Genomic DNA, 23,495 nt, shown 5'->3' on the forward strand with positions numbered 1-23,495 from the left:
TACCCATAGTGTCGTAACACGATTTCAAATCTTAATATCAATATTGGAAATCAAGGATATAGATTAGGTTGGAGCAGTACATGAATTTGAGACTAGGTATGTTTTACATATACCAAGGGCTTTTTCCCCCTTACAGGGGAGGTAGCCAAAATTAAAGGCATAAATCCGCTCCCACCCATATCATTCCCACATACTCTACTCCCACCACCACTCTCTCCTCTCTCTTTCCTTGGCTCCTCCTGGATGACGGGTCATCCCTGCATCTCACCCACTCCCCAGGGTGAGAATTAATGCAGCAAGACAGTTAGGTAAAAACAATTAGGTACAATTAGGTAAATACACTATCTGAGGCGACATTCTTAATAGGATCAGATCATATGAACTAGTATGCACTCATATTTACTCACTGGTGGGTAAGGTAGGGCCTGTATATTCTCATGGGGACCAAGGTTACCAAATGAAGGAGAGATCCACCTACCGAGGGAAGTGCTAGCCCGAAGAATATGGAGAAGCCGAGGATGAAGATGTTCCTGGAGGAGTTGAGGTCGACAAACTGAAGCACTGAGAGGCCCACGGCGGCGACCATGCCGAACATGATGCAGAAGATCGCACCGATGACGGGGTTTGGGATGGTGACGAAAAGGGCACAGACTTTGCCCAAGACGCTGACGCCGATAATGAGGAACGAGGCCATCTGGATTACGCGGCGGCTTGCCACCTGTGGCACAAGAAATTTTCTTAGGGAACGGATGTAAACATTTCTTTAAATCGGACAAGGAATTTCTTAAAGGACGGACAGCAAAATTTCCTGAAGAACGGCCAGGAAAAAATAAACAGACCAAAACTTTAGAGAACTGACAAGAAAATATAAAGAACGGGCAATAATTTTTCTTAAAGAATGAACAAGACGATTTCTAAAATGAATAAATAAATGAATAAATAAAGGATAAGAAACTTAATGAGCAGGAAATTTACTTAAAGAATGGACAAATATCTTGAAAAACATAAACAATGCACAATAATTTCTTAAAGAACGCACAGGAAACTTTCTGAAAAAAGGTCTGAAATTTTTCTTAAGATTTCCCCCCCCCCCAAAAAAAAAAAAAAAATAACAGGCAGGGAAACTTCTTGAATAATGGACAATGTAATTACCTAAAGAGTGGCCAGGAAATTTTCTGAAAGACTGGACCAAAAACTTTCTTAAATATATATATATATATATATATATATATATATATATATATATATATATATATATATATATATATTCTAATAAGAACACGGGTACGTGTGTTCACTTATGCAAAGTAGACCACTTGGAAAAAGGAAACTAACGAAGCAGAGCACTTTCGTATATTACATCAGTACTTGTTGCACTGAAGATGTAATATACGAAAGCGCTCTGCTTTGTTAGTTTCCTTTTTCCAAGTGGTCTACTTTGCATATATATATATATATATATATATATATATATATATATATATAGTCAGGGAATGAACAGGGACATGTCTTGCACAGTGGACAAGAAATTTTCTTAAAAAAAACAAGAAAAAAGAACGGACAAGAAAAAAAATTAAACTATATTTTTTTTTCAAAAGGACAATGAAATTTCTTAAAGATCAAACCAAAAAATCTTAAAGAACGGAATATGTGTATATATATATATATATATATATATATATATATATATATATATATATATATATATATATATAAAATGGACAAGAAGTTTTCTTAAAGAATGAGCAAGATTTTTTTTTCTTATAGAAATCAAAGGATGTTTCTTAACGAATGAACAAGAAATTTTCTTAACGAACGGACAAGGAAAAATATTAAGGAAGGGAGAAGAAACTTATTAAAAATGGTCAAGAAAAAATCTTAAAGACAGACAAAAATTTTCTTAAAGGACGGACAAGAAAGTTTCTTAAAAAAAAAAAATAAGAGTGGAGGAAGACTTTCTGGTATTGGCAATGGAAGAAGAGCTGCAGTATTTATTACTGTTCTCATGGGTAAAGGAACCAATGACGAGTACATGCAAGCGTTGATCCTGTAAGACAGACGTCAGAATCATCACTCAGGTCCCTCTGTCAGTACCTTCAACTCTAATAATAATACTAGGTCTAGGACCAGGTCCAAGACCTTAATCAACTTCTTTTGTCAACCGGTGGTTGCTACCCTCCTACTACCATAAATTGGTGACATAGAAAATCCCATACTAATACGACACAGACAACAGTACGATGGTTCTTATCAGATCTATGGGAGGGCCGAGTACCGTTGCCGGTCACTGTAGGGCTTCGGGTTTCCGGTCAATGAAATTCGAGGCAACAATTATCATTATAATCATCATCATTGTCCATTTTTCTATTTCTCCTCCTCCTCTTGTTGTCGTTGATCTTCTACTTGTTTTCCTTGTGCAAAACAACTTGTAGTAGTAGGCACTCTGTTGTTGTTGTTGTTGAAACCTTCACCTTGAACTTGTGTGTTCAAAGAGCGAGGACAACTTCTGATCACTGGGAGCCAAATATGGGAGCTAAACCTTTGACCTAAAGGCGAGAGCAAAGCTCATTTCGACAAAGTAATGCACCTATCTGCCGTTAAGAGGCTCCTGACGTAAGCTCCTCATCATTGTTTTCGGTCCTGATAGTGTGACCACAGTAAATGTTTAGAGTTGAAGATCCGCTGCAGGACCACCGGTCTGTCCCTTGGATATCGTTTTCTAATATGTATGAACCTTTTTTCCCAATGGTGACGGCTACTGAGCTGAATAAAATTGTCTGTCAATAGCCAGAATAAAATCTACAGCATAGTTATTATGGCGAGATTTCTTAAACTTAATCAAATCGTCTGGTAAAGGGGACCCAACCTTGGTGACGCCGATGGCGCCAATATTTTCCGAGTAGGACGTCGTGCCGGAGCCGCTCCCCCAGAGTCCCGCCAACAGACAGCCAATGCCCTCCACTCCTATGCCGCGGTTGATGGCATGGATCGGAGGAGGCGGGGCACCTGGTGGGTTTGTAGGTAATGAACTAAGTTTAATCTCACAAAATACTCATATCATATCATAAAGTATATTATTTATCATTAAAGAACAACGTGAGCGGTGAAAGTTGGTAAGACACCTGGGTTAGATGGGTGTCATGTGGAGTGTCTGACAAAGGAAGGAATAGTTATGGTGGATTGGCTGGTGAAGCTATTTAATGTGTGCCTAAGGGCGTCAGAAGACTGGGGAAGTGAATGTATAGTTCCACTGTGCAAATGAATGTGGGGCAGATACAAATGTGATAGTTTTAGGGAGACAATTCTGTTAAATGTAGTTGGAAAGACATATGGAAGGGTGTTGAGAGGATTAAGAAGTGATCAGACAGAGTAACTAGGGAGGAATATTGTGGGCTTAGGAAAGGTAGAGGATGTGTGGGATTTTTTTTTTTTTTTTTTTTGTAAGGCAGGTGTGTGAGAAATTTTAGCCAATGGTAAGGATGCCTTTCGAGTTGTAATGGGCTTGAAGAAGACATGACAAGATTGGCTGGAAGATATTGTAAAATGTGTTGCAGATGTATGGGATAGTACGAAGGCTGTTGAAGGCAGTTGGTTATTTTTACACGAGCAGTAGATTTTGTGTTAGGGCTAGGAATGGTGAGAATGAATAGTTTGTGGTGAAGGTAGGGCTGCGTCAGGGTTGTGTGATGTCACCATGGGTATTAATTGTGTACATGGATTGAGTGATACGGTAAATACACGCGAGGGGCTCGGAGCTAGTGATAGTGGAGGGAAGCGAGAAGGTGACCAGTTGTTTGCAGATGGCACTGCTTGAGGCTGGGTCAGGGAAGGGTCAGAGACAGCTTATGGTGGAGTCTGGGAATGTATATTATAGAAGAAAGCTCATAGTAAATGCATGCGAAAATGAGGTGATGAGATGTACAACTGAAAAGGGTGGCAGTGAGTTGAAGGTAAATAGTGAAAAAGAGAGGCTGCATTAAGTGAGCAACTTTAAGAATATAGGGTCACCTGTCGGGGAATGGTGGACTGAGGGTGGAGGTAAATTATAATCGTAGAGTAAGGGAATGAAGTAAAAGTATTGGAGGAATGAAAAGTGTAATATGATGAACGTAATGAAAAAACTGTTTGAAGGGGTGATTGAGCCCACGACCCTGTATGAGGCAGATACTTCGAATTTAAGGGAGGTTAAAAAGGAGGAGCCAGAATGTATTTGAGATGGATTGACTACTAAATAAAATCAAAGCCCATGGCAGAGGAAAAGTGTTAAAATGGATTAGAGCCTTGATCATTGACAGAAAACAGCGGGTCACCATAAATGGTGTAAAATCCAAATGGGGGAGCGTTTCCAGTGGAGTTCCCCAGGGCTTGGTTTTGGGTTCCTTATTGTTCATTATGTACATAAGCGAATTAGACAATGGGATTAATAGTGATGTTAGTAAGTTTGCGGACGACACTAAAATATGACCCCTAATTATGTCAGGAGGCGACGCCGAAATACTGCAGGATGATCTTAACAAATTGTTCAAATGGTCGGTGAAATGGCATATGGACTTCGGTATCTCGAAGTGCAGCATGGTAAACGTAGGGCTACACAATCCCGAAAACAGATATAACTTAGATAACACGTTTTTAGAGAAAACTGAGTGCGAGAGAGACTTGGGAGTTCTAGTGAGTCCTGACCTTAAATCCAGGAAACAGTGCAGTAGTGCTACGAATAAAGCTAACAGAGCATTAGGATTCATTACTAGGATGGTTACGAACAGAAGTGTAGAGGTAATGATCAAACTCTATCTAGCGTTAGTTAGACCCATCCTTGACCATGTGGTACAGTTTTGGTCTCCGTCTTGTAGAATGGACATAAATTCACAAGAATCAGTACAGAGGAAAATGACCAAAATGATACACGGGCTCAGAAATTTACCTTACGAAGAGAGGCTTAGGCACCTTAACTTACACTCTCTGGAAAGATGCAGAATGTGGGGTGATCTAATAGAAGTGTTCAAGTGGATCAAAGGCTTTTACAAGAGTGAAACAAACAAGGTCATAATATTAAGACAACAGGGCAGAACTCGCAGTAATGGATTTAAACTGAACAAATTTATATTTAATCCTTTAAACTCCGATGACAAGGTTCTTGTCATTTGGTCAAATAATAATAAAAAAAAAAATCATAAAACACCAAAATGTTTGATCAAACACCAGAAAAAATATGATGTCAGTCCTCGCGCGGTCAAGCCGCATCAGATGATATTCGGATGTACGGGCCGGCGCGAGGCCTACCATATCCGGTTTTTCGTATCTACACCACAAGCGGCTGACATGAGTTGAATGGGTTAAGAAGGAAATAGGCAAGAACTGGTCACTGAATGAAGTAGATTTAGTAACCATGTAGTGAGTGCTGAAACTATCAGTTGTTTTAAGAAACTGTTAGAGAACTTTATGGATGAGGGTGACAGGTGGTAATGGACATGGAACTGCCTAGTGTAGCCCTTATGGTCTCTTGCAGTCTCCTTCATTATTATGCCCTTATGTTCTTAAGGTGAATATAGTAAGAGATGAGGCAGCAAAGCACATAGTATGGATGAAAAAAAGAGCTAGCAAATGAGGTTAGTCAAAGAACACTGGGATGGTTGGGCATATGGAAAGAATGAGATAAGAAATATTAGTTAAGAAATGTGTGGACGGTAGAGGTGGATAGAGTGATCCTGAAGAGAATACCGAGAACAGGATGGATAGATTGGGCGACGAAATGAAGGGGTCTTGTGTACAGGGGAAATGTCTGTCGAGAATGGGATGGATGAAAGGTGGCTGCATACTTCGACTGGGACAGCCATGGTTTGATGGTATTTGCATGTATTTGTTTAATTATTTACTAATATTTTATTATCACTATTTTCGTATTTTTTTGGGAGGGGTGATTTCTTGAGGGGCTTAGCCCTCATAGGTTTTCTGTGGCGTAGGATTAGAACAAAATGTCTACAAACTCCAACCTGAAATTCGTGCGCATGCGTAGTAGTCGCCTATGCTCTCGATCATGGAAGCGATGACGCCAGCAATCATTCCGAGGACTCCAGCCGTCGACACGATTGGCATCCCAAACTGACCTGTATGAAGAGGGACAGAAGGGTCATCTTTCTGTCTATAAAAATACAAACTTTTGACAATTACCATTTTTAGTTGTTTCAGTCAAAAATGGAATATTTTCTCCTCTGTTTTAAACACCATCAATTAGATATTCAAGAATATTTAGACAAACTGGGGCAGTGGTTTGAAAACCTCCTGTAATCGAACTAAGTTACTGCAAAGATATGTACTTGTAATTATACCTACATGTAAAAAACAAGAATTATTATAAGAGTGTGATACCAAAATGTGTTCTCTGCATTTTTGTATTGTTGCTAATGAGGTTTATGTAAGATATTCAGAGGTGTTTTCAGTACTGTATGACTGTAAGGATGTCACTAAAATCTTTAAAGCACTAACTGCCTCAAACTTTTCATCTTTGCTCATCTAATCGTCTATCTGGTTATTTATTTGATGTACATAATTAGCTGCCCCCTGTTAAAGGTATGATGAAGTGAATAAAGATGAAGGAACTTTTTAGTGGTAGGTACGCCCACACGAGCATCCGACTGTCTGTTGACCCTTGCGAAAATACTGTTCGGTGACGGGCCCAATACCAGAAGACTAAACATAAAATTTCACTGCCTTTTTCACCGTATGGCCAGGGTTAGAGGCATAAAAATGAATAATTACATAGATAGATAAATGAACAAATAAATGAATGAATACATAATGAATATATGGATAAATAAACAAATAAATGTATAAATAAATAGAATAAGATCAACATAAAAAACAAATAAATACAATATAGATAAAATAAGCTAACATTAAAACAAATAGGTAAATATAACAATAAATAGAAAATAAGAAAATGAATGAGTCAATAGGTAAGTGAATAAATGAATGAATAAATGAAATAAATAAATATATAAGAAACAATTAAATAAAATAGATGGATGAATAAAGAACTTACAGGGATAAGGTACATAGAACCAGGGAGACCCGTAGACAATATCCAAACGTATGTCCGTGCGAGCGCTCGATTTCGGTGGCAGGGCGTCGGTCACCGTCAACAGAGCACAAAGGAACCACGCCAAGAGTATGGCCATCAACACCTTGAAAATAAAAAGTGAGAAAAAATTAGTTTTTATCAAATGCTTCGTCGGCAGTAATTATGGTTTCTATCCTTGGTGTCAATATAACCCTGAAGAGGTAGTCATAAAGGTGGTAAAGCAGGGATAGAAGAAGATCAAAGTTATCAGATTGTTTTATGTCTTCAATTAAAAAAAAGAAAAAAAAAAAATGTACGACCCTGGTTCGTAGGGACGTCGCTGAAGTACCTAAAATGGTGACTGCACATAATACTCAATATGGAGTTTTATAGAAAAAGGAACGAGGTATAATTATCATAGGCAATGTGGCGATAAAGATGTAACAACTATAAGGGATATACAGTAATAGACTCCTATCCCTGCATCAAATATGAAGTCCACTGCTAAACAGAGGCATCTCCCAACCTTGTCCATGAATGGTGCGTCAACGTTAATATTTTTCATATTAGTAAGAGAAACTTGAGAAGATTAGGAGAGAAACAGAGGGATTAATTGGTGAGTAACAGTGTGGATTCAGGAAAGGTAAGGGTTGCGTGGATCATATTTTTGTGATAAGGCAGATATGTGAGAAAGCTCTGGCAAAAAGTAGGGGTATTTCTGGGGCTTTTATGGATTTGGAGAAAGCGTATGTCAGGGTAGACAGAAAGGCACTGTTTGAGGTATTGCAGATATATGGGGTTGAGGAAAGCTGTTAAGGGCAGTAGAGTGTTTTTACGAGAGTAGTGGGGGCTGTGTTAGAATTGGAAATGGAGAGACAGAGTGGTTTGAGGTAGAGGTGGGATTGCGACAGGGATGTATCATGTCGCCATGGGTGTTCAATGTGTACATGAATGGTGGGGTGCAGGAGGTAAATGCGGGGATAATGGACAGGAGACTAAAGATGGTTTAAGAATATGGAGAAAAGTGGGAGGTGAGCCATTTGTTGTTTGCTGACAACACACTGCGCTTGTGGCAGGGTCAGAGGTAAAAGTAAGGCGATGAAATGTACATGGGTAGAGTTGGAAGTAAGTCTTAAAGGAGATAGACTGGAGAAGAAGTGGATAGTTTTAGGTACTTGGAGTCGCATGTAGCAGGGGAGGGAGGAGTAGAGGTGGAGGTAAATTATAGACTGAGAGAAGCAAGTAAATGTTTCGGGGGATTAAAAAGTGTAATGAGAAATAGGCATTTTGGAATAAACGCAAAGAGGAAATTATATGAAAGGGTGATTGTGCCAACGGCACTGTATGGAGTGGAGACATGAAATTTAAGAGATGCAGGGAGGAAAAGTTTAAATGTGCTTGAGATGAAATGTCTGAGAAGTATGATAGAAGCTACGAGGTTAGATAGCGTGAGACACGAGGGAGTGAGGAGGAGAGTGGGGGTGGAAAAGGGGATGGCAGATAGAGCTGATGAAAGAGTATTGGCAGGGTTTGGACACATGGAAAGAATGAGTGATGGAAGATTAGTTCACTTTTTAGTTCGTTTAATTCCCTTAGTATTACCTCGTTCGTTGTACGTAGGTTGGTTACTTCTAGTTGCAAAGCTTTGTAGTCTAATCTTAAATCGATCACTTTGTCTGCTAAGTTGTTAATCTCTCTCAGTGTCCACGGATTTATCCATTGCTTCCCCTTGCTTCCTAAACGCCGAGAAATACTCATCACTTACGTACCTACTGGTCGCTTTGGGAGTGTCGTTTAAACATGCTTTTTCCTGCGTATTACCCCCCCCCCCCCACGGGGACTCAATCCTGGATTCGTCTAGTCCTCTCTTCGTTGGTTCGTTGATTCTTCCTTGATTACTTTCCATTTTGTACTAAACTAATCACTCAAGAACTGGATCGGATACGAAAACATATTGTAACGCTCGTTACACACTTGGCGTTTTTTTTACCGAGCGTTTTTTTTACCGCTGCCGCTCTAACATAATGTAGCGGGAAAAACACTTGGCGTTTTTTTCACCCACGCCACACATTTGATCACTGACTACCGTGCAAAACGTCGAATGTAGTGGCAGTGAGCGGCTGCATTGCTGCCGTCGGCGGTAGAAAAAACGCTCGTCCATTTTGCCGCTCAGTGTGTCCTTCGCCACTACTGGTACGGCGGCAGCGGTAAAAAAAAAAAAAAAACGCTCGGTAAAAAAGCGCCAAGTGTGTAACGAGCGTTACTCTCCGCAATACCAACAAGGCGTTTTTCCTGGTGAGCAGTAAAACGCTCGTTCGGAGAGCTAATCGTAGCGAAACTCGGAGCAGCTTTTGACACTTCCTTTCTCCTCGACTGCTTACGAGAGAGAGAGAGAGAGAGAGAGAGAGAGAGAGAGAGAGAGAGAGAGAGAGAGAGAGAGAGAGAGAGAGAGAGAGAGAGAGAATGTGTGTTCACTTGGTCTTTGGATCACGTGTTGGACTCGTGATCGACAGCTACTTCCCTCCTGGAAGAGAGCTCAGAGCTCGTAGGTCCGATCTATGGGTAATGCTATGACCTTACACACACACACACCCAACTCCCCGCCCACGAGAGTCAGAGTAACGACCCGAAGCGCAGCTGTACCGAAATAATTTCGACCCTGGGCAGGATTCGAACCAAGCACTACGGGCACCACCATGCTAGTAGTTCATCGCTCTACCGACTGCGCCACCGAGTCGTTCGTGTGTGTGTGTGTGTGTGTGTGTGTGTGTGTGTGTGTGTGTGTGTGTGTGTGTGTGTGTGTGTGTGTGTGTATGTGTGTGTGCGTGTGTATGTGTGTGTGTGTGTGTGTGTGTGTGTACGAGTATATATACATTCTTATGCTGTATGATCTGCATTGTAGCACCGTTTAAGTTGCATGTATGTAAAACAGAAAAATATCTCTCCTAATTCCAGTAAATTAATATTATGAATAAATCTATACAGGTTCCTTCGAATTTTCCCCCTGTTTTAGACATTTCAAAGTTCCCCATCGACGGAACTCCTCTCCGTCTGGGTAAGGCCACGTACCGGGAAGAGTTTGAAAATTTCAGCCTTCTTGAAGTGGAATCCACGGTCTCGGTTATAGCTGGGGATGGGTAAGGCTATGTCACGGAGATACTGCGAGAATAGTATCGTCAAAGCCATAGTGCTGTGGAAGGATTTCGGAAGCTCTTAATAGGGTGCAAAGCTAGATGAAAATCAACAAGTAGATAGATGAAAATCAACAAAGAAATAAATAGGTAAATAAATAAATAGATACATAGATAAATAAATGAACAGATAGATTAATAGATAAATAAGATAATTTATTACTTAACAGATACTGTAATTAGGCGTTGTTCAAGCGTTGCGCAAGTCTCTCTTTTTTTTTTCTTTTTTTTAAATATGAACTCCACCAATCAACAGGGCACAAAATGATAACTGATCGTTGCCTTATGCACGGTAAAATCTACCCTCCTTACGAGCAAAGAAGTTACAAATACCGAGCTACGGTTTGTTTGTATAATAAATATATTTCAATTATAGAAATTTAATTCCATTTCATCAACCAAATCCTTAATTACATATATTATGGAATAAATATCATACAAATAAAATAATTCTAGCTCTGACAGTTTTAAACATGTCTAAAAGAACAAATACAATACTTTACAAACAATTAAGGGCATTATCCTTTCTATTTTTGCAATAAAAAACATAGTCGGGTAATATCTGCATATATTGGCAAATGAGACTAAATATTTTACGAGTTCAGTTCAATACTAGATTTCTACCACACCAAAAGTCCAACAGATGAATCCCGAAAAGCTTTTCCAGTAAAAAACATACTTGCCTCGTAAGTTAAATTATCTAATTGTGAAACATTGCCTTGTAAGTAGAAGCGAATGAAATGTAAATTCATATCCATAACAAAGAATAGTGATGACGTCACTCAGTCTTGCACAATGTCCTACGCCAGTTGGCCGTGATTCTATAAGACCTCATGATGGTGGAACAATTTGTGATCTTTTGTGAGTTTTTTACCGTGTAGATATATGAATACTTAACTGTCTTTTTCATGTATGGCTCGAAGAATTCAAGAGACTATATAGCACGAGCCTTATTTGCATGAATATATTAAGAAATTACACCTACGCGTGCGTAACTATAGTACATTTTTATAGGTATGTGCAACAGTACATGATATGATACAAGTTCCATAGCCATAAAATATGAAATATAAAACGAGAGATGAATTAACCCAAACATATCGCATTATCTCTTATTACTGCATGAAATCCTGTTGGATGTATATATATATATATACATATATACATATATATATATATATATATATATATTATATATATATATATATATATATATACACACACACACACACACACACACACACACACACACGCACACACGAGAGGTGAATAAAAAGTTCTGAGCCTCCACAAAGTGCTATCATCAAGAACAAAACTAAACCTTTATTTCTCAGCATAATTATCGTTTAACGATACACATTTTACCCAACGCTCCCCAAGTGCCTGGATCACCCTCAAATAGAAGTCTGAAGGTTGATCCTCAAGGAACTCATCCACGGCCCCATAACCTCATCATCCTTAAAGCGGCGACCAGCTAGGTGCTTCTTCAGGTTAGGAAATGGGTGGAAGTCGGACGGGGCAAGATCCGGTGAACAGGGTGGATGAGGCAACAGTTCGAACTCACAGTCTCGAAATTTGGCCATTGTCAACAGCGAAGTGTGGGACGGTGCGTTATTCCAGTGGAAGATCACACCCTTGGAGAGCATCTTGGAACGTTTCTCCTTGATGTTTTGCAGCAATTCGGTCAGGGGATTCAAGTAATACTGTTGCAAGAAATGCCTGTAGATTGAGTATCATTTATTCATTCCATACCAGCGTGTACACGCGCACGTATTAGTTACACGACGTCAGATCTTGGTGGTAGCAGCAAGCTTCAACGGGATCCCTATTGTGTGATCTGACCCGTGGGACCCCTATTGTGTGATCTGACCTGAGGGTCAACCGCCGAGAGTACCTGCATTCTCAACTGACAGATTCAACCATACAAACGATATTGGTTATTATAACTCATCGCTTCTTGTATATATTCATATAGAGTTAAGATAAATACCGAGTGTCCATACTTAGTTCCCTGATATATATGAAATATAAAGAAACAGACAGAAGATGTTTCAATAATAAGTGTAAAATATGTTGTTGGCAACCGCTACATTTGAATTAAAGTGTAAAATATATTGTTCATAACCGCCATAGTTTTCTTCATCACCTTTGCTGATAGAAAGCGCAGTCTCGGAGGCGACGTAATAAAGACCAGAAGCCACGAATAGTTTATCTCCAACGCCTTCAACCAATGTAGAACAACATAAGTCTATATTCTCGCTAATCCGTATATGGTATGAAAGGAAGCTTGTGGTTTGGGAAGTGCTTGGGATGCAGACGAAAGAATACTTACAACGCGGAGATACCCCAGTGCTCGCCCGCTTTTTCGGCAGCCACGGCGAATAGCGAGAGGCCCACGAGAGCCACTGTCGGAGCGATGGCCAAGGGTGTGATCCACCTGATCATGAATCCGATCAGACCTGAAGAAGGAAGACATTTATCGCATTAAACACCACGACAGCTTTCTTGACCTCGTTCTTGAGGTCTTCTGACCCATGTGGGTGGCTTTGGGAAACATCCACAGTACAAATTCTAATTATATTTGAAGGTAAACGAGGAATTGGGTCAAAACCCTTTGCCTGACTTGGGTGACACGTGACCTAGGACGTCATGACCTATTCCTGTGCATTTTAGTTGCGTTTTGGCTCGCTGATAGATATTGGACCTTGGTTGTAGGTGTGTACCGTTGTGTGCATATGGACCTGACACATCATCGTGGGAATGTGCGTATATAATATAAAATGTAAAAACATTTGTAACTAGCAGCAAGCTAAGAAGGCACGGCGAAGGACCAAAATATAAGCATATCAGATAGACCGGGAGTGGAAAGGAGTTGGGAGATAGGGTTGATGAAAGAGTATTAGGATGGTTTGGACATATGGAAAGAATGAGTGAAGAAAGATTAGTAAAACGGGTGTGGAAAGCAGAAGTGGAAAGAGTGAAAATGAGGGGGCGACCGATGATGATATGGATGGATGTGGTAAAAGAGGCATTGGGAAAGAGGGGAATATCTGTTGAGGAAGGAAGGGAGAAGGCAGAAGATAGGGGTGAGTAGAGAATGGTTAGGTATGGATGATGCTGTGATGCACGGAAGGGAGTGGGTGGAGGGTTGGGGGATGAGGGATTATTCGTGAATGATACTTTGATGCAGCTCGAAGAGATTTCTCCCCGTCCTCTCTTTTTCTGTATGAGGGGACGGAGGGGGGGGGTCGCCGATTAAATAAAGCGGCCTTGCTGTGGATGTGCTGTGTCTTGCTACATTGCTTCTGATCCAGGGCATTGGCGAGATGCAGGGATGACCCGTCATCCAGGAGGAGCCACGATAAGAGGGAGGGAGGGGGGGTGAATGGGAGTGGAATATGTGGGGATGGAATGGGTGGGAGTGGATTTTTGCCTATGTTTTTTGGCTACCTCCCTTGTAAGAAAAAAACCCCGTTGGTATATGTATATGTATGTATTATCCTCCACTCCTTTTCTTCTGTTGTTTTCTTCCCAATGGTGTATTTTCCTCAATGGTTCTTTCTTCATTTTCATAATTCCTAAATTTGATATCAAATAGCCTGCGGCATTTGACACGATCACCATTCATCAAACACAATAACGATGCATGAAGAATGAATTTAATTTACAACGTCACTGCGAAGCAGATGGCCCCACGTTTTAAAGCAAATGACGTTATTTCAAATTGCAATAACAAAAAAAATATTTTTTTTTTGTGTAATTTGTTTAGATATTCGAACCTGGGCTCGTGAAATCTCACTGCCGTCGCCTTACCGACTGAGCTACTATAAAATAATACTGTAAAATAATAAGTACGGACGGCAGTTAGCAGTCGACTTAGTTCCTCGGAAAGTATATTAACTTCCAGGTTGTTGAATTTTATAGGGTCAGTAGCTCAGTCGGTAAGGCGACGGCAGTGAGATTTCACGAGCCCAGGTTCGAATCCGGGGGACGACATTCGGAATTATTTGATCGACATCCCCGTCACTGGTGATTCTATTCAGATATACTAAGATACACAGCAAAAGCTCACAAGACAAAGAAACTCATCCTCAATTAGAAAAAAGACCAAGACTTACAACAACCGGATGAGTTGGCAATGCAATCAACAAATGATAACTCTCGGGCTCTTGTGAATCGGAAGACAAAATAGAAATTGAAGTCACTGCGTTAAACACAACCACGAAGTTAAGAAGTCGGTCAAAACAGATACCTTCCATAAATATTCTTTAAAGTCAGTATAGAAGCCTGTGCTAACATGGAGAAAATTCAGACCTACTAGAGGGATAGGGTATGATGAACAACACATGTGAGTTCTTGAACATCTACTTCAAATTCATCAGTACCCTTCCTTCTGGACTACAGTGGAGAGGCCTCATCCGAACTCCGCTCTAGTTGGCATGCAGACAGTGCAGTAGACAAGGCAGTACACACAAGGATACTGCGTGGAATTTCAAAAGGGCTTTCAGACAGTACGATGCTTGGGCCTGTTTCTTTTGATGACTTCCATTTTACATTGGCGTACTACATCCTATCCACCTATCAGTATTTTTTTGTCGATGGGATTTTTCTTTTCTGTTAGAGGGGGTTTACATGGTCTAACGGTGAACGTGTGAACGGGGTATTTGGTTGTCGAACACGTTGGTTAAACCCCAAATACCCCGTTCACACGTTCACACATCACTTTAAACACGTGTCTGTCGAACCGCGTTCGACGAACCGTTATACCCGTGTGAACCCCCTCTTATGGAAACTTTCCCCGTACACTCGAACATCTTACCTGTAAACCCAATGATCATCTGGAGGAAGGAGGACCCGATGATGGCCCCCTGGATCTCCTGGATGCGGGTCTTCCACTCCAACTCACGTTCAAGGGCTGTCATGTTGGCCAGGGGCAGGTCCTTGCACTCTGGGTAATTTGTCGTCATGATGGCGATGGTGGGGACCAGGAAGCTGAAAGTTCCTCCTTGGACGATGGGGAGTCTGGGAATAGTTCGAGGTTATTGTTATATCCATGCAGAAAGAGTCTGGGAATAGTTCGAGGTTATCGTTATATCCATGCTCAGAAAGCTATGGCATGATTGTATTTAACCTGTGTTTAACCTAGTTGTTATCGTCCTTCAGGGGTTAGATCAGTGGTCATGCAGTGGACACTCAAGGTTGACGATTTCTATTTCAGTATACAAAAAGGAAACTACACTCATGGGGTCCTGTCCTTTTTTTCTCCAGTTATCATGGATAATGCAAGCAAGGATTGTGAGGTCAGCCTTACTGGTCAACTACAGGACCTGCCTATCTTTATGGGGGATGATACAACCTCTGTACTTCATCACAGTGGCTTAGTCTATCTCAGTAAAATTGTGTAGATGGTATTATATTGATCTATTTTGGAGCGCGTTGGAACGGCTCTTGTAGTTGTTGTTGTGAATGGAGTCTAAAACCAGTGTGGTCAGGTATATTGTAGGTCCCATCACTCAAATATGACACTGGCAGTCTGTTCCTCTAATGGCCACAATTGTAGAAAGGTCTTGGGAAGCTTTGGGAACGAAAATCCAACAATTGCCTAGCACTTGCCGGGCATGCGTACCATCCACTGCTCCACACAAATTCCCTTTGCAAAATGCATGTCATGAAATTGAGACAGTTAATAAAGAATGAATAGTAAATAAGTTAACATTTTGACAATATAGGTGCACACACACACACACACACACACACACACACACACACACACACACACACACACACACACACACACACACACACACACACACACACACACACACACACTCACACTCGGTGGCGCGTTTGGTAGAGCGATGGACTACCAGCATGGTGGTGCTCGTAGTACTTGGTTCGAATCCTGCCCAGGGCCGAAATTATTTCGGTATCGCTGCGCTTCGGGTCGTTACTCTGACTCTCGTGGGCGGGGAGTTGGGTGTGTGTGTGTGTGTAAGGTCATAGCATTACCCATAGATCGGTCATACGAGCTCTGAGCTCTCTTCCGGGAGGGAAATAGCTGTCGATCACGAGTCCAACACGTGATCCAAAGACCAAGGTGAATACATACACACACACACACACACACACATGATCTGCTGACTATCTATGGAATCATGCAAGGAATGGAATTCCTAGATATGAATGATTTGATAAAACGGGACAACGGAAAAACAAGAGGACACGAAAAGAAACTCAAAAAGGATAACTATAGAAGAGACCTGAAAAAAGCTTCCCACACAGATTAATGGATACTTGGAATAATTTAGATAAAGAAACAGTGTGTGCAAACACTTCAAAATTCTAAGAAAAAAAACTTGATGCTGAAAGATACAAAGACGGGTCACCACGAGCATAGCTACCGTCCCGTATAATACAACTAGGTAAATACAACTAGGTAAACACACACACACACACACACACACACACACACACACACATATTAGGTAAATACAACTAGGTAAATACACACACTCACACACCCAATACCAAAAAGAATATAAAGAAAATTTAAATAATCCAGAGAGCAACCACGAAAATGGCTCCAGCACTTTCAAACTTGTCATACGAAGAGAGACTGACTAAATTGAAGTTACCGACTTTGTAACAAAGAAGAGAGAGGACTTACTAAGTTGGGACAAGAGAAACACAAGAGGACTTGGAAAGAACTCAAAAAAGATAGTTATAGAAGAGATCTAATAAAAAACAGTTTTCCACACAGAGTGTGGACACTTGGAACAAACAGGACGAAACAATGATATGTGCAAAAATCTTACACGAATTTAAGAGTAAACCAGACACTGCGAGATACAAAGCCGGGATACCACGAGCGTACCTCCCCATCCCGTAAGATACAACTAGGTAAATACACACACACACACATAAGTATGTGTATATATATATATATATATATATATATATATATATATATATATATATATATATATTGGAAAAGTGTAAACACCAGACTCAATTCACGGGTTTATTTGCCCGACGTTTCGATTCCCGTCCAGGAATAGTCTGCAGGAGGTATAATGTGTACAAGATCATGAACTCAAATATATATGGTCAAAATGGTAAACCTGGGAAAGGTATACTGAAACCAAAACAATTTGGCTTTAGACACGGAAGATCATGTGCCACTAAGTTGATTTACTTTTACTCGAGGATAATAGAAATAATGCAGGAAAGGGACGGATGTGCTGACTGTGCTTTCCTAGATTTACAAAAAGCATTTGATAAAGTACCACACAAAAAGCTACTAAGAAAAATGGAAATAATAGGTGGTGTACAAGGAAAGTTGTTGTTGTTGTTGTTGTTGTCGTTCCCTAGACTGTCTGTCCGAGCAGTCCCGTCTCCCCAAGGAAGGCCACAGCCGAAACTGGGTTTTCCCACAAATCCTTTATAGAGTGTATGTTGTGTTGTTTGCGTGCATGATTGTGTATAATGCAGTCTTCCATTATGTGTTGTATGGTATGGGGTGAAGTGTTACATCCTGGGCAGCTGTTCACAACACGGTCGTCCAGCCTCTTCTGGTAGCTTAGAAGTGCTGGGTGGTGACCGCATCGCAGTCTGGCCAAGTGGACTCTGTCCTTACGTGGGAGAGAGGATTCAGAAGGGTGGATATCAGGGGGTCTGGCATGCAGCAGTGTGTTGTCTTTCAGTGTGTTAATGGAGCGGTGAGTGATATGATTATGAATATGTTTCCGGAGGCTGGTATTTGGTGGTTGTGGAGGAAGAGAAGAGAGTATCTGTGTGTAATAAAGGTCTTTGGGTGTAGTTTTAATGTTTCTTGGTGTGTGTGGGTGTTCTGCTATGTAGTGTAGCGGGTGTGATGTGTTTGTGGTGGCTGCAGCAAGTGTTTGTGTGCCTCTCATGTCGAGGTGGTCCTTGACTTTGAGGACTTTTGTTTCATGGTGTAAATGGTCTGTAGGTGATGTATTTGTGCAGCCTGTAATTGTTTTTAGGGCTTTGTTTTGTATGATTTGAAGGGTGTTGTGGTGTGTCTCACTGAGATTAGGAGCCCATGCAGGACTCGCATAATTCATCACTGAGCGTATGCATTGTTTGTATATTGTTATATTAGTTTCTTTGTTTTGTCCAAATGTTGTTCCAGTGATTGACTTAAGTGCGTTAAGTCTAGGTGTGCATTTGTTTTTTATGTTTGTGAGGTGTTGTTTGAAAGACATGGATGTATCGTATGTTACACCAAGAATTTTCGGTGTGTTTGTGTGTGGTATTAGAGTGTTGTTGATGTAGAGATGAGGTATGTATTTGTGTTCTTTTGTCCAGTTGGTGAGAAGTGTTGCTGTAGATTTGGTTGGAGCTATTTTGAGTCTGTTTGTGATGAACCATGTGTTGAGTGTGTCAAGGTAAGGCTGGATTATTTCTGCAGCTTTGTCTGTGTTACGATGTGTGCATGTGATTGTTATGTCGTCTGCGTAGGAAGAGATTTGTATGTCTGAGGTGTCTGGCGTGGGTAAGTCATGCATGTATAGATTAAATAATGTGGGGGATAGAACCGAGCCCTGTGGTACTCCGTTCTTAATGTTTCTGATGTGCGATGATTGGCCATTATATGACACATGAGCATTCCTGCCTGCCAGATAATTGGCCAGCCATCTTTTGGTGTTATTGTGCATGTCTGTGTTATATATTTTATTTGTTAGGTTGTGGCGGGGGATAGCATCAAAAGCTTTACTAATGTCTAATGTTATAAGAAGTGTTCTGTGGTGGGGCCTATCTGAATTGATGCCATCTAAAATTCTTTGTGTGAGGTTTGTCAGAAGAGTGTTTGTGGAGTGTAGTGGCCTAAAACCGTGTTGTGAGTCAGCAAGGGGAATATATGGTGTGACAAGTTTAAGTATTAGGCGTTCAATGACTTTAGAGGGGGTGCAGAGAAGTGTGATTGGGCGGTGCGATGTTGGGATTGTTGGGTCTTTGTTCGGTTTTGGAATGGTGATTATTTTACCATGCTTCCAGATGTCCTCCAGGTCCTGGAGCTGCAACAAGGAAAGTTGTTGAAATGGATGGAAGATTTTTTGAACGGGAGAAAAATGACGTTGGTAGTTAGGAACAGAAATTCGACCTGGGAAGAAATGAAAAGTGAAGTCCCACAAGGTTCTGTATTGGCTCCGATAATGTTTGCCATATATATAAATGACATGAATGAAGGTATGCAATGTTATATGAACTTTTTTGCAGATGATGCAAAACTACTAAAGAAAGTAAGTACAGAGGATGACTGTGGATCACTACAGAGAGACCTGGACAAAGTCTGGGAATGGAGTCAAAAGTGGGAAGTGAACTTCAACATCAAGAAATGTACTTCAACTGTCCGTCCTTTATTATTGTTCTCAAAATGTCCTTTACCTCTTCCATGACTCTACCCCTTCATGTCCCCAGTTTAAGAGTAGTGGAATGGGTGGATTCTGCCACTGTTTTCCATGCGTGTTGTATAAAAGGCGACTAAGTGGCACAAAGTGATTGGCCATGGCATCCTGCTCTCTGTTTACTCACCTTACGAGAAGTCAAAGCATAAATCAAGTCAAGTATTGCATGCAGAAGAGAAAAACCTGAGGCAATATGTATGCTACAAGTGCACGGAATAGAGGTTACGCAGTGTTTTGATATTGTTAATCATTCGCATTCCGTGCGTTGTTTGATGTTCCTGAAACTACTAATAATGGTTTTGTTGAGACTGTAGCAGTGTGTAGCACTTTTTTTTTTTTTTTTTTTTTTTTTTTTTTAGTAATAGGGGTATTCTCAGGCATATACTATTGTCTGTTTGTGGGGCTCCAATGTAGGGGCATGTCTGTTCCTCATGCTAGGCTTCTGATGCGGGAGGGTTGGCAAAAATAGAATAACATGACCCGGAAACTTATTATGAGGGCAACTCCTTATCACAGGTCATTTTTGACTGCACACTATTCTTTGTGACTTTTGGTGCGAGGAATTATCTTTTGAAAATATCTAGGGGTGATACCAGTGTTCATGTGTGGACTTTGTGCAAAGGTAGTCATGAGGCATCCCTTCTCAGTTATAACATGAAGATGTTGACGAGGAATTGATATACATGGTCACACTCGACATGAAGGTCAGCCCAGCTGTTGTAGTGTGACAGGCGATGGTTACAAACGTCCTATGTTTATACGCTACGCAGCACTCTCCCCAAGCATCCATGGGTGCATCAATGTTGATAGATTTGAACAATATGATGGTTTGACGGAAGACCCCATGATGTGAGAACATCAGAGAATAGCAGACGTGCTTTTTCGTTATGTTCGATAGTGAGGTGGCGTACTGACTTAAGTTTAAAGATGTTGACGATGCGACGGACTTCGTTGGCGTTGGCCAAATTGACATAAAGATCGTCACACAATACCACAAATATTAGGCTTCTTTGCTTCAGAAAACACACTTTCCTCGATACAAGTCATGTGCGTGCCGGTAAACTAAACTTCTAAGTGGTGGACCCATGGTATTACCGTCTATTTGACAGTTTCTCGGTACTTAAGTATCTTCAGTGCATGTAGTTTCTATGAACATGTTATCAATGTCGCGGCAGTATATTTTTGGCTCCTCGATCTCGCCAAACAGTTCCTCTTCTATGCTACCCATAAAAAATTGCTAATAGGATTCCAAGCGGGGAGTCCATAGCGACGCCGTCATCTTGATGTTCCTCTCCACGAAGGGTACTTCTTTTGTGTAACACAAGAGAAAGTTATGAGCGTGCATTCTCTAATGATAGTTTCCATAATTTTTCCTACGATTGAAGTCAAACTTATCGGCCAGTATTTATTTGGATGCTTTCTGTCACCTTTTTTGAATATGGGAGTAACGTTAGCTAGCTTCCATTCTCTTGGGACATCTCCGGATATGATGATGCCATTAGTACTACTTGCCAAGGATTTCCAAAAAGTCGGTTGCCGAGTTTAAGCTGGGAGTAGCGGGGGCATATAGAGAACAGTCAGACTCCAAATGGCGATTTGGTGGCACGGATGACTTCCTACGAAGACAACATCTCAACTCATATAAAAGAGATGACCATGTTAAGACAAAAAGGGAATATCTTAAATATGATAAATAATGCTGAACTAGCACACACACATAGGTTTCAACTTGCTACACCGACGACGGCACCGATCTCCCAAGGAGCGGTTCATTATTCCAAGTAACCCAGCTCACCTATTTTTCCTGGCAACACCCTTAGCAAAGAACAGACTCAGTGCATCTCAGGTCAAGCCCTCTACTTTGAACAATGGTCTCGCCGCATCTTGGGTCAAACCACCTGAGCGGACAAAAGGATCTCGGCCGGTGCCTCTCCGCGTCGGACCAAACCTTCCAAATATTTCTGTTGTTAATATGGCAACAGCCTACTTATTCCATGTTTGGCAACCTTTGTAAATAGGTAGATAGAAATTATTTCTGGCAACCCTCCAAATTTGAACGGAGCTTGCCTTGTATATTGTAGACAGAGCGAAGCCTGGCACATAAACACCAACAACGACAACAACCACCAGTTTTTCTTTATCCACCAATGTAGAGTTACCTTGCAATCTACATTCTGGTGGCACAAATGGGATTGCGAAGCTACACTCAGACTTCTACAGCAGTGGACATCAAAGCAGCAGTTCAACACTAATTCATTCGAAGCACCGACGCTCTTCGTTACATCACTCACTCGCTACGCCACTCCGAAGCAACAATTCAACGACAGCGGCTTCGATCTTCGCTGAAGTATTTTGCATACGAATCAACGCCTAGTAGCAGCATCGTACAAAAGCGGGTCACTACGAGCATAGCTCTCTTCCCGTAAAATACAACTAGGTAAATACACGTACATACTCATAACGACAGTTTCATTAAACAGCTCTGCCTACGGGATTCGAACCCTTGGTTTTGTGACACTAGGGTAATACAAGCCAAGAGAGCTACCAACTATACAAGGGGTATCTGCCCCCACGTAATGTTTTGATCAGATCCGCCATGACAAACGCAGGTTTTACTCCAAATTCAATAAATCAAGGTCGTAGGAGTATCTCTATAACAATATAGAACTGTATTACAGTATCAACGAGTAATCTTTACGTACAAAATAAGCTAAGTGTTTGACAAATTAACAGACAAAAGTACAGCCGGCCGTCTTTAAATTAATAATTTCGTATCGCCAACGAATGATGTTATAAATATCCAAATGAACCTAGGTTGGAAAAAAAGTTCCCCACTCCTGAACTACACCGTAGTGGATATTTAAGAGATCACTTGTTCCTCCGACTCTAAACAACTACAATTTATTTGGAATACAAAGCTGCTTACTTTAAATGTATCCAGGTCAGATTTGTGACAGCACGCATCCACACGGAGAGTAGTACCTTCTTACCAGAGCCTTCCTACCTGATGCCGAAGGTGGTCTGGATGAAGGTGACAATGCCAGAGACGAAGAGGATGGTGGAAATGAAGGTGGCACGAACGGGGTCCGAGTCGTCGATGCAAAGGAGGGGCGTGATGATATACGGTAGTGATAACGTGGCTCCCACCATCATTAAGTAGTGCTGTAATAGGAGAGCATAGGTCGTAGTGCTGTAGTAGGGTGGAAGCAAGAATAGTAATGTAGTATGAAGGACACATTGGAGAGTATTGCAGTAGGGAAGAACATGAATAGTGCTTAAGCAGGAAGGACATGAATAGTGCTGCAGTAAGAAGGAAATAGGCAATAATAGTACAAGAGGAAGGACATATTGATAATTACACAGCGGGAGGGGCATAAGAATAGTGTTACAGAATGTGGAGCTGAGATCAGTGTTACAGTAGCAAGGGTATAATAATAGTGCTGTAGTAGAACGGAAATAAAAATAGTGCTACAGTAGGAAGGAAAGGATCATTTCTTTTACAAGAAAAAATGTATTGCATTTCGTAAATGATGTGGGTAGAAAATAATGTATTTTTCTTGTTTGGAAATTGATATATCGTAACGACTGGTGGACTGGAAAAGCGGGAATTTCTGGTTTTATTGTACAGTACCTTAGAGCCAATGCTTTAGGGACTGTTTTCGGGCACCCATACGGACCTGAGTTTCATATAACTTTGACTATGTTAGAGTAAAATCCCTACTCCTAGAGGAATTATGCTACTTTTGTACTGCGACCATCCCTCCATTATGCTGTTCCCTTAAAAACTGTCCTGTACCACTTTTTGGGGAGAGTCTG

The 23,495-nt window shown here is 40.9% G+C and overlaps 1 protein-coding gene across 3 annotated transcripts in view; it reads right to left on the bottom strand.

The window, feature by feature from the left end:
• LOC143032486 (solute carrier family 23 member 2-like) overlaps positions 1 to 23,495 on the bottom strand; it is an 81,448-nt gene that overhangs the window by 13,757 nt on the left and 44,196 nt on the right. For all 3 annotated transcript variants that reach the window (XM_076197353.1, XM_076197354.1, XM_076197355.1), the window contains 8 exons: positions 22,684 to 22,841; positions 15,068 to 15,270; positions 12,581 to 12,707; positions 10,127 to 10,247; positions 7,040 to 7,181; positions 5,991 to 6,104; positions 2,867 to 3,006; positions 479 to 718 (listed from right to left, as the gene is read on the bottom strand). In XM_076197353.1, the coding sequence (XP_076053468.1) occupies positions 479 to 718; positions 2,867 to 3,006; positions 5,991 to 6,104; positions 7,040 to 7,181; positions 10,127 to 10,247; positions 12,581 to 12,707; positions 15,068 to 15,270; positions 22,684 to 22,841 (1,245 nt within the window). The remainder of the gene's footprint in view (positions 1 to 478; positions 719 to 2,866; positions 3,007 to 5,990; positions 6,105 to 7,039; positions 7,182 to 10,126; positions 10,248 to 12,580; positions 12,708 to 15,067; positions 15,271 to 22,683; positions 22,842 to 23,495) is intronic.

This window comes from Oratosquilla oratoria, chromosome 13, assembly GCF_046742065.1.
Source record: "Oratosquilla oratoria isolate Oo_2021 chromosome 13, ASM4674206v1, whole genome shotgun sequence".
In the NCBI taxonomy this organism is placed as follows: Eukaryota; Metazoa; Arthropoda; class Malacostraca; order Stomatopoda; family Squillidae; genus Oratosquilla; species Oratosquilla oratoria.